The sequence below is a fragment of the Bufo bufo genome, chromosome 5 (genome assembly GCF_905171765.1).
Source record: "Bufo bufo chromosome 5, aBufBuf1.1, whole genome shotgun sequence".
Classification (NCBI taxonomy): domain Eukaryota; kingdom Metazoa; phylum Chordata; class Amphibia; order Anura; family Bufonidae; genus Bufo; species Bufo bufo.
In genome coordinates, this window is record NC_053393.1 from 217,205,102 (window position 1) to 217,220,412 (window position 15,311).

The following is a 15,311-nucleotide window of genomic DNA, read 5'->3' on the forward strand; positions in this document are numbered from 1 at the left end:
CAGTTCAATATATAGGTGAATTAGATAGATATCACCTCTAGACAAAAGGAACCAAACACAGGGGCATCAGAACGGTGCGTTCCCAGGTTGGTTCCACAAAAGCCCCTACGCGTTTCCAAATTAGACCTAAGAGGGGCATACAACCTGGTTAGGGTCAGAGAAGGAGACGAATGGAAGACGGCTTTCAATACCCCTGAGGGCCATTTTGAGAATTTGGTTATGCCTTTTGGTTTGATGAATGCCCCAGCCTTTTTTCAGCATTTCGTCAACAGCATTTTTTATCATTTAATGGGAAAATTTGTATTAGTGTATTTGGATGACATTTTGATTTTTTTCTCCTGATTTCAAGACTCATAAGGAACACTTACATCAGGTCTTGCTCATCCTGCGGGAGAATAAATTATACGCGAAACTGGAAAAATGTGTGTTTGCTGTTCCAGAAATCCAATTTCTGGGGTTTCTTGTCTCCGCTTCTGGTTTTCGCATGGACCCCGAGAAGGTCCACGCTGTGCTTGAGTGGGAGCTTCCTGAGAATCAGAAGGCGCTGATGCGTTTTTTGGGCTTTGCCAATTATTACAGGAAATTTATTTTGAATTATTCCTCTGTTGTTAAACCACTCACTGATATGACCAGAAAGGGGGTAGATTTTTCTTCCTGGTCGGTAGAGGCGCGTAAGGCCTTTTCTAATATCAAGGAGAGTTTTGCTTCCGCTTCCATCCTAGTACAACCTGATATTTCGTTACCCTTCATAGTTGAGGTTGATGCTTCTGAGGTAGGGGTGGGTGCGGTCTTGTCTCAGGGTTCCTCTCCTGCCAAATGGCAACCGTGTGCCTTTTTCTCAAAGAAACTCTCCTCCAGAGAGAAATTATGATGTGGGAGATAGGGAATTGTTGGCCATCAAGTTGGCTTTTGAGGAATGGCGCCATTGGCTAGAGGGAGCCAGACACCCTATTACCGTGTTTACTGACCATAAAAATCTGGCCTACTTGGAGTCAGCCAAGCGTCTGAACCCGAGACAGGCCAGATGGTCTTTGTTCTTTTCAAGGTTTAATTTTGTTGTTACGTTCCGCCCTGGGGTTAAGAATGTGAAGGCAGATGCCCTGTCACGTTGTTTTCCGGGAGGTGGGAATTTTGAAGACCCGGGTCCCATTTTGGCTGAAGGTGTGGTGGTCTCTGCTCTTTTTCCTGAATTGGAGGCAGAGGTGCAGGCAGCCCAGTCAGAAGCTCCTGATCTTTGTCCTCCTGGGAGGTTGTTTGTGCCTCTCGCTTTGAGACACAAGATTTTTAAAGAACACCACGACACGGTCCTTGCTGGGCACCCGGGGGCAAGAGCCACACTGGATCTCATCGCTCGGAGATTCTGGTGGCCTGCGCTTCGTAAGTCGGTTGAGGGTTTTGTGGCAGCTTGCGAGACTTGCGCTCGTGCCAAGGTCCCTCATTCACGGCCATCAGGTCCTCTCCTTCCTTTGCCCATTCCTTCCCGTCCTTGGACACATCTGTCCATGGACTTCATAACGGACTTGCCTCGTTCCTCGGGGAAGTCTGTGATTCTGGTGGTGGTGGACCGTTTTAGCAAAATGGTGCATTTTATCCCTTTTCCTGGTTTGCCCAATGCTAAGACGTTGGCGCAGGCATTTATTGACCACATTGTCAAATTGCATGGGATTCCTTCAGACATAGTCTCTGATAGGGGCACGCAGTTTGTTTCCAGATTCTGGAAGGCTTTCTGTTCTCGCTTGGGGGTTCGGTTGTCATTCTCTTCTGCTTTCCATCCGCAGTCGAATGGCCAGACAGAGCGCGTCAATCAGAATCTGGAGACATATCTGCGCTGTTTTGTGGCGGAGAATCAGGAGGATTGGTGTTCTTTTTTTGTCCCTTGCTGAGTTTGCTTTAAATAACCGTCGTCAGGAGTCCTCTGATAAGTCACCATTTTTTGGTGCATATGGGTTCCATCCGCAGTTTGGGACTTTCTCGGGAGAGGGCTCTTCTGGTTTGCCTGATGAGGACAGATTCTCCTCGTCTTTGTCATCTATTTGGCAAAAGATTCAGGATAATCTAAAGAGCATGAGTGAGAGATATGAGTGAGAGATATAAGCGTGTGGCGGATAAGAGACGTGTGCCTGGTCCGGACCTGAATGTTGGTGATCTGGTGTGGTTGTCTACCAAGAATATCAAATTGAAGGTTCCCTCCTGGAAGTTGGGTCCTAGGTTTATTGGGCCTTACAAGATCCTGTCTGTCATCAATCCTGTTGCCTACCGTCTTGATCTTCCTCAGACTTGGAAGATCCATAATGTTTTTCATAAGTCCTTATTGAAACCTTATGTTCAACCTATTGTACCCTCGCCTTTGCCTCCTCCTCCGATTATGGTTGATGGAAATCTTGAATTTCAGGTCTCTAGGATTGTGGATTCTCGTCTTGTCCGCGGTTCCCTCCAGTACCTCGTTCATTGGGAGGGTTATGGTCCTGAGGAGAGGATGTGGGTCCCAGTGACGGACATTAAGGCCTCTCGTCTCATCAGGGCTTTCCATAGGTCCCATCCTGAGAAGGTGGGCTCTGAGTGTCCGGAGTCCACTCCTAGAGGGAGGGGTACTGTCACAGCCAGACAGCTGAGAAGCGCTCACAGGAGCTTCTCAGATCCTCCTCCTTGAATTTCTTTGTTTTAATTTAGTTTCTCATCTCGTTAGTCTATCTCAGCTGTCATGCAGTTGGACTGATTGCTACCCTTTAAGTTCCTCCCCATAATGCAGTAGTGTGCGGCTGATACAACTTCCTGGAGTGTGTGTGCATGCTGTTCCCAGTTCCCAGTCCTCAGTCGTCTGCAAGATAAGTGCTGTTTATGTATTTATGATTTTGTCTTTTCTGGATCCAGGTGACCCTGACTCCCTCCGTGTCAGTGTAGGGAGCCGGTGGTCGTGTCCCTTCACTATTGTAGGGTCTTCAGGTAATAGATAGCCGAGGAACGTGGATATGCGGCCATCCACCTTTGGGGTGTTCGCATAGGCTGAGCAGTGAGGGAGAGCAGCAGGTCTATTGCAGGGGTCTCCCTTTGTTCCTTAGTTGTGGATCCAGAGAGACATTGTTTATATGGTATTGTCTTGTTTCCTGTACACCATCCGTGACACAGGGAGGGTAAGTGAATCTGACAAGTGGCAGTGCCATCTTGAGCTGGAGAAGTAAGTCTATTTTTTTTAAATGTCTGATCTGGGGCTAATGGAGGGTCTGATCTGAGGCTGGGGGGTCTTATGGGGGTCTGATCTGAGGCTGGGGGGTCTGATCTGAGGCTAGGGAGGGTCTGATCTGAGGTTGGGAGGTCTGATGGGGGTGTGATCTGAGGCTGGGGGTCTGATATAAGGCTGGGGAGGGTCCGATCTGAGGCTGATGGTCTGATCTAAGGCTGGGGAAGGTCTGATGAGGGTCTTATCTGAGGCTGATGTAGGCTGGGGTCTGATAGGTGGCTGATTTAAGGCTGATGGAGGTGGGGGGCAGATCTGAGTCTGAGAAAGGGACAAAGACATGGAGAGTTGCAAAGAAGGAGGCAGGGACAGTGGCAGGGAGAGCGAAAGCTGGGTGAACCCCTCTCTGGACCCCCCTGGGTTTAGCTTGGCTGCCATTAATGCCAAAAAAAGAACTAAATATATAACATTCTCAACTTAAAAATTAGACTGCTATATGTGGTCAAAATAAACAAACTATTTGTAATATATAGTGCAGGCGCCATTTTGTGCTGCAAAAATACAGCGCTCTAGTTTTTTTTTTATTGAAGCGCAATTTCTGTAACTTACCCCTAAGTCAGTTATATGTTTGACCAAATATAGCAGTCAAATTTTTAAGTTGAGAATTTTGTATGGCCCACGGACGATGTTACATATATCCAAATGGCCCTCGGCAGCAAAAAAGTTCCCCACCCCTGTTCTATAGTCTCAAGCTCGGTAACCAGAGGACACCTATGCTGCAGCAACAAAAAAAATCATTACATCTACAAATGTCATAATTTTTATAGTCCAGAGATGATGAGATTTAAGGTAGAATCCATCATCTGAGACATCTATCCTGAACACGAATAAATCAATTACCTCAGACACAGTAAGATTCCGGTGTTGCCAGATTTTTTGAGTTTCTACTGTTTCGTTCTTACGCAGGATTTGAGGATTCGGTTTCACTGGGGAGTTTCGAGCTTCAATAAACTTGCTAGTTAATGCCCACACACGAGACTGCCACCTCTGGACACCAGGTATTGCATCAGCTGTGAAACAACACACAAGTATATGGAAGCATTATAAAATGCGAGAAGTATAAAATGCCCAGTATGCCCATAGTGATATACTATACATGCAATGTTATCCTACCCTTATTTATCTGTTACATTCCAGTTAAGTGCTGATCAAATTGTATATCATCAACTGGCACTCGTTTATTGCCTGGCATTGGCATGTGTAAGAGGACCCTCAAAACCACCCCCTAAGCACAGAGACACATATAGAAAAAGGATTCCCCTTTGTTAGATGATAACAGCTGAGAGTCACTATTGTTAATCTAATCCATAGTTTGATCAAACCATTACAATGGACCTGCTCAGTGAAGAAGCTCTTCTGCCATCAGTGCTGTAAATTATGAGTGTAGGTCATGAATATTTTAGGCTCAGAACAGATGTTCAATGGTCATAAAACTCCACAACATGTCAATGTGAGCTTAGCAGTGATCTGCTTTAAGTCCTAGCGTTTCACTTGTATTAACATGAATGCTTCCTATAACCACATGCACATTTTTGTGGACAACATAAAATTAGAAAAAGGGCAACTGAAGGCAAGTAGTAATCTGGGTAGCTTTAACCCATACCTCAAAACATTTGAATGGCCCATTTGTTAGAACTTTAAAGCTCTACTGTGAGCTGCCCAGGAACACCTAAAAAAAACCTCCCTCAGATGACCACTTTTAGACACATTGTAACCATCACACCCATTTCAGATCCGTTTCCCATTTTAAAAAAATCTCAACCGCTATGTGTGAACATATCCTGACGGGTGATATGCTTTAGTAGGCATCTGTTCCTTGTCAACAACAAATATCTATTAACAGCTTTATTGGGTATAGTTAAAGGATAACGTTTTCCCCTATCCACAGGATACAGGAAAACTATTAGATTGTTTCAAATGGCAAGTGAAAGGTGCAGTCCTGAAGTTTGCGGCAACCTGCATGCGGATCCTACAGCTGGGGCCACACTGTGTGCAGTCACTCTTAAAAGAGTGTAAAATATAAAAAAAAAATCTGGATTGCACATCCTCAATCCTCATCCTCAATTTATCTAATAACTGCTTCTCAGCATAATTTACATCGCTTCTCAGCGCAATTTATCGTATACCTACCTCTATGTTGCATGCTGTACATGAGGCATTAGTATACAATTTAATCAAAAAGCGTAGGCCCACTCACCGCGACAAGGTTGCCTCTTTGAATGGGACCCTATTCTAAAATCTAACTCTAACGGCGGCTATTGTTGCTTTGGTGCTGTGCTGGTGGGGCCCAGTGCCAGGGTGGCTTTGCCAGACAGCGAGGGTGCTGTTTGACTGCTGGGTCCCGCTGCCTGCTGGTGCGGTGCTGCAGCGCCAGTGGTCGCCGTGCAGTGCTGCGCCAAATTTAGAATAGGGTCTCATTCAAAGAGGCAGCGTTTGATCAAATTGTATACCAATGCCTCATGTACAGCATGCAGCATAGAGGTAGGTATACGATCAATTGCGCTGAGAAGCGATATTAATTATGCTGAGAAGCAGTTATTAGATAAAAGCATAGTATTGAGGATGTGCAATCCAGTTCTTTTTCTTATATTTAACATGTTTTGTAGAATGTTCCTTTCCCTCCTGGTATCAGCACTCCTCCCCATTCGGCCCAGGTGCTTTTAATTAGCAGGAGCCTGCATAAGGCCTCTTTCAGACGGGCGAGAATTCCGCGCGGGTGCGATGCGTGAGGTGAACACATTGCACCCGCACTGAATCCGGACCCATTAATTTCTATGGGGCTGTGCACATGAGCGGTGATTTTCACGCATCACTTGTGCGTTGCATGAAAATCGCAGCATGTTCTATATTCTGCGTTTTCCACGCAACGCAGGCCCCATAGAAGTGAATGGGGCTGCGTGAAAATCGTAAGCATCCGCAAGCAAGTGCGGATGCGGTGTGATTTTCACGCATGGTTGCTAGGAGACGAATCGGGATGGGGACCTGATCTTTATTATTTTCCATTATAACATGGTTATAAGGGAAAATAATAGCATTCTTAATACAGAATGCATAGCACAATAGGGCTGGAGGGGTTAAATTTTTTTTAAAAGAATTTAACTCACCTTAATCCACTTGTTCGCGCAGCCTGGGTTCTCTTCTGTCTTCATCTTTACTGTGCACAGGAAAAGGACCTGTGGTGACGTCACTGCGCTCATTACATGGTCCGTCACATGATCCATCACCAAGGTAAAAGATCATGTGTTGGACCATGTGATGAGCGCAGTGACGTCATCAAAGGTCCTATTCCTCCAAGAAGAAGACAGAAGAGAAGCCAGGCTGCGCGAACAAGTGGATTAAGGTGAGTTAAATTATTTTTTATAATTTTTTAACCCCTCCAGCCTTATTGTACTATGCATTCTGTATTAAGAATGCTATTATTTTCCCTTATAACCATGTTATAAGGGAAAATAATACAATCTACACAACACCTAACCCAAACTTCTGTGAAGAAGTTCGGGTTTGGGTACCAAACATGCCGATTTTTCTCACGCGCGTGCAAAACGAATTACAATGTTTTGCACTTGCGCGGAAATATCGCGCATGTTACCGCAACGCACCCGCATCTTTTTCCGCAACGCACGTGTGAAACCAGCCTAAGGGTATAAATTCCTACCTCTCAGTTGAAGTTCCTGAGAGTATGTGATAAGGTGAGTTCCACACCTGTTAACATGGTGCAGTACTGCACGGCGGCCATTGTTGCTTTGGTGCTGTGCTGGTGGGGCCCAGTGCCAAAGTGGCTTTGCCAGACAGCGAGGGCGCTGTTTGACTGCTGGGTCCCACTGCCTGCTGGTGCGGTGCTGCGGCGTCGGTGATCGCCGTGCAGCGCTGTGCCAAATTTAGAATAGGATCCCATTCAAAGAGGCAACTTTGTCGCGGTGAGTGGGCCTACGCTTTTTGATCAAATTGTATACTAATGCCTCATGTACAGCATGCAGCATAGGGGTATGTATACGATAAATTGCGCTGAGGAGCAATGTTAATTATGCTGAGAAGCAGTTATTAGATAAAAGCATAGTATTGAGGATGTGCGATCCAGTTCTTTTTCTTATATTTGACTCTTAAAAGAGTATTCCAGTTAGGCCTCCTGCACACGACAGTATTTTTTAACGTCCCGCAAAACGTGGTTCCGTTGTACCGTGATCCGTGTCCGTTTTTTCTTCCGTGGGTCTTCCTTGAATTTTGGAGGATCCACGGACATGAAAAATGAAAAAAAAAGTCAAGTTTGCCTTTGAAATGATAGGAAAAAACGGACACGGATCACGGACACGGATCATGGACGCGAATGACAATCTTGTGTGCATCCGTGATTTTTCACGGACCCATTGACTTGAATGGGTCCGTGAACTGTTGACCGTGAAAAAAATAGGACAGGAAACATGGATCAGGGATGCGGCTGCCAAACGGTGCATTTTCCGATTTTTCCACGGACCCATTGAAAGTCATTGGGACCGCAGAAAAACACGTTAAACGGGACAACGGCCACGGGTGCACACAACGGTCGTGTGCAGGAGGCCTTATATTAACTTATCCCCTAAGCACAGAATAGACGATGACTAATAGATCTGTGCGGGTTGTACCGCTGGGACCCCCACCAATCACAACGGGGGCCCTGTATCCCATGGAGCCTCCTGAAATGAAAAGAGGACAATTGGTGCCTCCGTTCTCATGTTCAAAGGGGGTCCCAAAGATCTAACTATTAGTTATCCCCTATCCTGTGGAGGTCTGTTCCACAAAAAGATAGAACATGTCCTATACCTATACCGCATTTTGTGGTCAATTGGTACGAAAAAAATGAGGATACAAAATAAGGCTCCATTCACACATCCGCAATTCCTTTCCGCATTTTGCGGAACAGAGTTGCGGACCCATTCATTTCTATGGGGGCGCACGATGTGTGGCCCCGATCCGAAAATGCGGACCCGCACTTCCAGGTCCGCATTTCTGTTCCCGCAAAAAAATAAAACATGCCCTATTCTTGTCCGCAATTGCGGACAAGAATAGGCATATTCTATTAGTGCCGGCGATGTGCGGTCCACAAAATGCGGAACGCGCATTGCCGGTGTCCATGTTTTGCGGATTCGCAAAACACACACGGATGTGTGAATGGACCCTAAACAGTATCCTTTTTTTTCAGATCTGCAATTTGTAGACCGCAAAATGCAGACTGTTGTGCGGGTTAATATGATTACAGCCATACAGCCACATTTATACAGTTTTTCTTAGGCTTTCCTATTTAAAAAAAATTTAAATCTCTGCAAAAAATGCCCTGTGTTGCCATATTTTGGTGCAGGTCTATGCTGTGAAGACAATGAATTAGGACCCGAGAATTTTGCTAGAGGGATGGGGGACAGAGAGAGCCCCATCCCTATCACTAACTGCTCAGATGCCGCAGTCGCTATTGACTGTGGCATCTAAGTTAAGAGTCTGTGATCAGAGTTATCTCCAATCAAAGCCACTACTGGCAGGTGTCAGCTGTGTAACAGCATCAGTATACCACCATAATTAAACTCCTGACATCCACCGCATATGTACACCAGATTTTGCCAAGGGGTTAAATGCCCATATGTTCACTACTCGATAGGATTATTGACGTACATTCACTACCTTTTTCGTGTACGGAATGTGATTTTTAGTTGATCTTTTCTGGCAACTGTCCCCTTGCTCATTAGTGCAAATTTCTGAAATTGTTACTAAATCTAGATAGATTACATTTCTCACAATATCCCCTTTACATTAGGGTTGTTTGATACAGGGCATATATATTTTATGGCTGCCAGGGCTAGAAGATACAGTGTGGCTAGTGGTGGTATAATTTTTTTTTTACACTTTGTGCCTCTTATATGGTCATACCAGACAATTTGAACATTAGATTTTTTATTACAGCTTTTTCATGTAACTGGGGCTGACAGCAGCATGAGAAAGGCCTCCTGATGTACATTGCAGAGGTGATCGGGGTTTGCTTGGACCAAGCAGCTTCAGCAGTTACCTGGCACCCAGCAATCGCATGATCTCTAGGACGCACCGTTACCACTGACTGATCTGGGTACACAGTGCTTATTGAGCACTGTGTATACAGCAATAGGGAAGGCAGGGATAGTAAAACAATGTCTCTGCCTTTTCTATGGGGAGCATGGGTGTCACTGACAAGGCATCCGTGATCTTGCAGATCGTGCAGCTGCTAACTCTACAACGATGTTCAGAAATGTTCTTGGAAAGTTAAATGTGTAGTCCAAGGGCTGTCTGAAAAATGGTTAAAAAAAAAAAATCGCAAATAAAACCATCATTAATCCCTGGAACACACTTTAGAATCGATTTATACAAAGGCAATTTTACATATTATGGTCAAATTGCATTTTTTTTTTTTTTTTGCTATGGTTGTGAAACTATTATTACTAAAACAAGTCGTTTTGAACAATTTTGCAAAATCATACTCATTGGGGGAGATATATCAAGACTGGCGGATCCATCCGCCAGTCTTTATCTCCCTGCGCTGGTGTGAGATGCGCCTGATTTGTTAAGAAGCAGAAGCCTCTCTGGCTCATCTCTGCCCTGCTGTGCGCCAGAAACTGAAGTCTACGCCAGTGAAAGTTATAGTAAATGCGGTGGGTGAACTAAGCCACGCCCCTTTTCCTAGGCACTTTCCAAGTAAGTGCCGAAAGCTCAAAAAGTTGCAAATTATGGTGCACAGATGCCGTGCATAATACCATAATGTGCGACTTTATTACGCCACAATTGTGGCGTAGAAACATTGATGAATGTCCCCCAAAGTGTGTCACTATTTCAACCCATCTGCAAAAGTTTTTTTATTTTTTTATTAATACTGCAGAAATTCACAGTTATGGCTGTGGCAGAAGTTAGTTTCCCTTCTATAGAAATGGAACAGAAGCTTACGTACTTTTCATATCCCACAATATGTCTTGCTCTGGAGGAGCAGCAAATAACAAGTACAGACGAGTGGTGTCAATGCCATATTTCTCCACCATTTCCTCCGGATCCACTCCATTGTGCTTGGATTTACTCATCTTTTCCCAGGTTACTTGAAGTTTTTCTCCAGTCTTTGCATGAACTGGTTCACTGCCTTTAAGAAACAAAATGAGGATGTTAAAAAAACAAAACCTGTTTTTGTAAAGTTTAAATAAATCTGTTCAAACGTGGCCAATACAAAGTCAGTGTTTGACCTGTTCTACCTCTTTCAGATAACTCAGGTTTAAAGGGGTTGTCACTTCAGCAAGTGGCATTTATCATGCAGAAAAAGTTAATACAAGCCACTTACTAATGTATAGTTATTGTCCATATTGCTTCCTTTGCTGGCTGGATTCCTTTTTCCATCACATTATACACTGCTCGTTTCCATGGTTACCACCACCCTGCAATCCATCAGTAGTGGTTGTGCTTGCACGGTATAGGAAACATTTTTGTGTCACCATTTTCTGAAAGCCAAAAAGCTCATTTTTTTGTGGGATGAGATGACTTTTTCATTGGTACCCTTTTGTGGTACATATGACTTTTTGCTCGCTTGATATTATGATTTATGGGAGGCAAGGCGACCAAAAATGGCTGTTCTGGTGTTGTTTTTATTTATTTATCTTTTTACGATGTTCACCCGACGGGGTGATATTTTTATAGAGCTGTTTGTTACGGACATGGCAATACCTTATACCTGTATGTTTATTTTTTATTCTTTTTCTATTTTTTACAATAGTAAAGGCTTAATGAGTGAAAAGGGGCCTTTTTTTTCTTTACACTTGAAACTTTTATTTTTTATAAAACACTTTGCGGGAGATTCATCAAGACTGGTGCCAAGGAAAACTGGCTTATTTGCCCATAGCAATCAGATTCCACCTTTCATTTGTCAGAGCTTATTTTGGAAAAAATGAAAGGCTCGATCTGATTGGTTGCTATGGGCAACTAAGCTAGTTTTGCTCTGCACCAGTTTTGATAAATCTACCTATTTATTTTTTCTACATTTTATATTAGTCCCACTAGAGGACTTCAACTTTTGAAAGTCTGATCCTTTCAATAATGCATTACAATAAATACTGTTTTACCCTGTACTTCGCCTATGAGACTCTGCCTGGGGCTGGGCCTCATAGTCTTCCATAGCTGGCAGGCTCCCCACGATCACATCTCCCAGTGCCCGCCCAATCATATATGTACTGAACATGTCTGGAACAGGTTACGTATACAATGTCTTGGTGTAAACATTTAATGTGGTTACACGGGTCACCCAAAAGCCATGTCCTCTTCAAACAGCTTCCCAGAGTGGTACCGAGAGATGGAACCCCCCATGACTTCAGCTGCTTAGGAACCTAAGTGGCAGGGTGTCAGTGAGGTAAGTATTACTTCTTTTACTATTTTAGAACATTGCAAGCTGTTTTGTAAAAGATTTTTCCTGGAATGCACAACCACTTTAACTAGTCAATAACACTCACAGGGAGAAAGCGTATTTTTAAAACTTCAAACATTATCATTATCATTCTCCAGGTCGAAGAGGAGCCCACAACTGCCAATCAGGCAACTGAAGAGTAGGAGCTGGAATCTGATCCATGTTTCTACTCTATTTAAAAAAAAAAAAAATCTCTTTCAATGTTTCCACGTGGATATGTTCACCACAGAAAAAAAGAGCAATTTTTGTAACTGACATCAATTTTGCTACTTACAAATCTTATTAATTTGATATAAAACATTAGTTTTATCTGACAGTAAGGCCTCATGCACAAGACCGTATTTTGGGTCTGTGTCCGATCTACATTTTTTGCAAATTGCACATGGACTCATTAATTTCTATGGGTCTGCAAAAAGTACTGTCAGCAAACTTCATCTGTGCGTTGTCAGCGTCCGTGCGGTTGTTCTGCAATGATAGAACATGTCCTACTATTGTCCGTTTTGCAGACAAGAAAAGCCATTTCTATAAGGAAATTGCAGCATGCACACGGACAGTACCTGTACTTTGTGGACCTGTCTGGTATTCAGCTGTGGTCTTAAAATGATATGCAAGTCATTACCTTCAGGTAAGGGCTCATGCATACAACTGCATTTCCGATGTCCGATCCGATTTTTTGCAGACTGCACACAGATCCATTCATTTCTATGTGTCCACAAAAACGACACAATACGGATGTCATCGGTGTGCTGTCCGCATCCGTATGTCAATTTAGCAAATTATAGCATGTCCTATTTTTGTCCGTATTGTGTTCAGAGAATAGTAATTTCAAATGATAGGAGTGAGAAAAATGCAGAATGCATACGGAAGGTATACATATTCTGTGGATTCGTGATCTGCAGACCTCAATATGGTTGTGTGCATGAGGCCTATCTGTTTAGCTTTGTCCCTTGCAACAGAATTTAAACCCATTAGTGACAAAAATGACACAAATAAAAGTGCTGCACCCTCAGCTATAGAAAAACCAGCAATAATCTTTACTTTGTCTTTATGGCAGTGTTAGGGTCATTCACACGTCCGTATGTGTTTTGCGGATCTGCAAAACATGGACACCGGCAATGTGCATTCCGCATTTTGCGGACCGCACATTGCCGGCACTCTCATAGAAAATGCCTTTTCTTGTCTGCGGACAATTAATGAGTCCGCACCTGTTCCGCAAAATTGCGGAACGGATGTGGACCCATTTTGCGGACTTGTGAATGGACCCTTATCAGCTCTCAGGCCACCGTCCAGCATTATCCTAAAGCTTTACTGCTGTAGCTCTGCTTGTTCCACATGGCTGCTGTGTATAAGCAGAAACCCTACAAAAGTTCACAAGGATGGATTGTTGTTGATTATAAATGACATCGACTAAGCCACCAGGGATAGTAATCTGTTTAGGAGGTACCTTCCATACATGTACTATGGTAAGCTTGATCAGCTGGTGTGAAATATTGCTATGTGCCATAGGTGTAAAATTCTGTGCCTTCAAACACTAGCATGGCGTTATTGTCTGTACAAGTATTTTTTTTTTAAATTTGCACGCATATGATGGAAGAGTAAAATCTCCAATATCATGTGTGCCCACTAAGCCCTCCATCATTAGTGCCATGGCAGAACCTGCTTTACTCACTGAGAACTATTGTTTTTTCATTAATGGCCACATCAGAGTTTGCAGGAGAGCTGGAGAGCGCCCCCTGCCATCATGCATAGGGTGGACAGGACCAACACCAGGTGTTGTGGTGTGAGGCACCATTAGCTACCATTGCCATTCCTGTCTGGTATTCAAAGACGGAACATTGACTAGCCTTCGCTATGTCTAGGACATAGTCCTAATGTCTTTTTATTTACTCAGAAGAGCTGGTGCCAATCCACACACTGCCAACACTACACAACATGCTCTTCAGTGTATCCAGCAGCTCCCCTGGCCAGCTCAATTACCAGATCTCTCTCCCATTGAGAATAACTAGGATTGGAATGGGGTGATGGATCTCCAAAGTACAGCACCCAACAACCACCTTGTCTAAAGTACGGCTCTCAAGTTGAAAGAATTTGGAATGACATACCACAGGGGATATCCAGTATCTGTATGACCGTTACCATGCTAGGGGGGCAGCCCGTGTTGTGGCAAGGGGAGATGCCACCCAGTAGTAATGTAACCCTACCTCAACATATACACTGCTGCAGAACCCAAAATAAAGGGTGCAACAGTCAATCTCAGCTCAATCGCATTAAGCTTTCCAGGTGTTCTTTTTTCATTTTCTGGGAATGTGTTTCAGAGCACGCACATTAGCATGGTTGTCATGGTCTGTAGCTTAAAGACATATCCAATAATCCTATTAGGCTAGAGCTAAATGGCGAAAAGTCACGCAACATTTTTTATAATGATAGCCTATGGTGTCGCACTGCGGCATGCTGCCACACAACAGTCGCAAAAAATCCATCCGAGTTGGATTTTTGTGCGACTGCTGCTTCACAGTGCGACACCATTGACGGTCTTTACAAAAAATGTCCCGTGTAGCCCTAGCCTCAAGCTAATTATTCCATGCTATTAGGCAAACACGTATGGGTGCTCTGTGGCCATTGCCTTCTATATAATGCATGTCATCTATGTGATATAGGACTGCAAATGCTGATAAATGTCTATTGTGTTATGACTTTTCATAGAAAAGGCTACTGTGTAAATTTTGTGCACTGAAATAAAACATTCGTTTTATGTATTGATTCTTAGTACATAATATTAAATAAATGCACTGCTTACCACTGACGTCCACCTCATCTCTAGCTAAGTATCTCCCAGATGAAGCAAGCCTAAATGTGTGTCCTTTAATGAGGCCTTGAACTAAAAGCTTTTGGAATGGTTCCCTTAAAAAGAGAGAAAAGAGAAACAATTAGGGCAGCATAAGCGGCTATGTGCCATACTGATATAATATCACTGACTACACCGAAAACAGGCAGGCAGCATACTGTAACCACAATCAAAACTGTCACCGTGAAAATGTAGGGTGGCGTGCTGGCTGCATGTCGTAGAGCAGAAGGAGCTGAGCAGCTATTTGTATGCTTAGGTCCCCAGTGGATGGTGTTATCAGTCACTGTCATAGAGCAGAAGGAGCTGAGCAGCTATTTGTATGCTTAGGTCCCCAGTGGATGGTGTTATCAGTCACTGTCATAGAGCAGAAGGAGCTGAGCAGCTATTTGTATGCTTAGGTCCCCAGTGGATGGTGTTATCAGTCACTGTCATAGAGCAGAAGGAGCTGAGCAGCTATTTGTATGCTTAGGTCCCCAGTGGATGGTGTTATCAGTCACTGAGGGATTACCAATAAAACCTAACCTTTAATAATGTCATTAAAATTAATAATTCCCCCTTCTCTAATATTCTGCTTACATGTTTGTGTTACAGTGAAGATGCAATGGTGTTACCGTTATTTTAATTGGAGTTTTTAAAGGTTACGTTTTAATAGTAATCCCTCTGTGAATGAGCTTGATTGAGAACAGATTTCCTGACAGTCGTCAGTACTGTGACTGCATAAATGGGGTCCTGCGCAGCCCCAAGTTTTGCAAATATTTTCATGGCTGTATACGAAGAGAAATTCGGACCGGGAAAATGACATC

The 15,311-nt window shown here is 43.7% G+C and overlaps 1 protein-coding gene across 2 annotated transcripts in view; it reads right to left on the bottom strand.

The window, feature by feature from the left end:
• Window positions 1-15,311, bottom strand: part of LARS2 (leucyl-tRNA synthetase 2, mitochondrial) — a 220,434-nt gene that overhangs the window by 38,498 nt on the left and 166,625 nt on the right. For both annotated transcript variants that reach the window (XM_040432868.1, XM_040432867.1), the window contains exons 15-17: window positions 14,461-14,564; window positions 10,173-10,355; window positions 4,076-4,245 (exon numbers count right to left, since the gene is read on the bottom strand). In XM_040432868.1, the coding sequence (XP_040288802.1) occupies window positions 4,076-4,245; window positions 10,173-10,355; window positions 14,461-14,564 (457 nt within the window). The remainder of the gene's footprint in view (window positions 1-4,075; window positions 4,246-10,172; window positions 10,356-14,460; window positions 14,565-15,311) is intronic.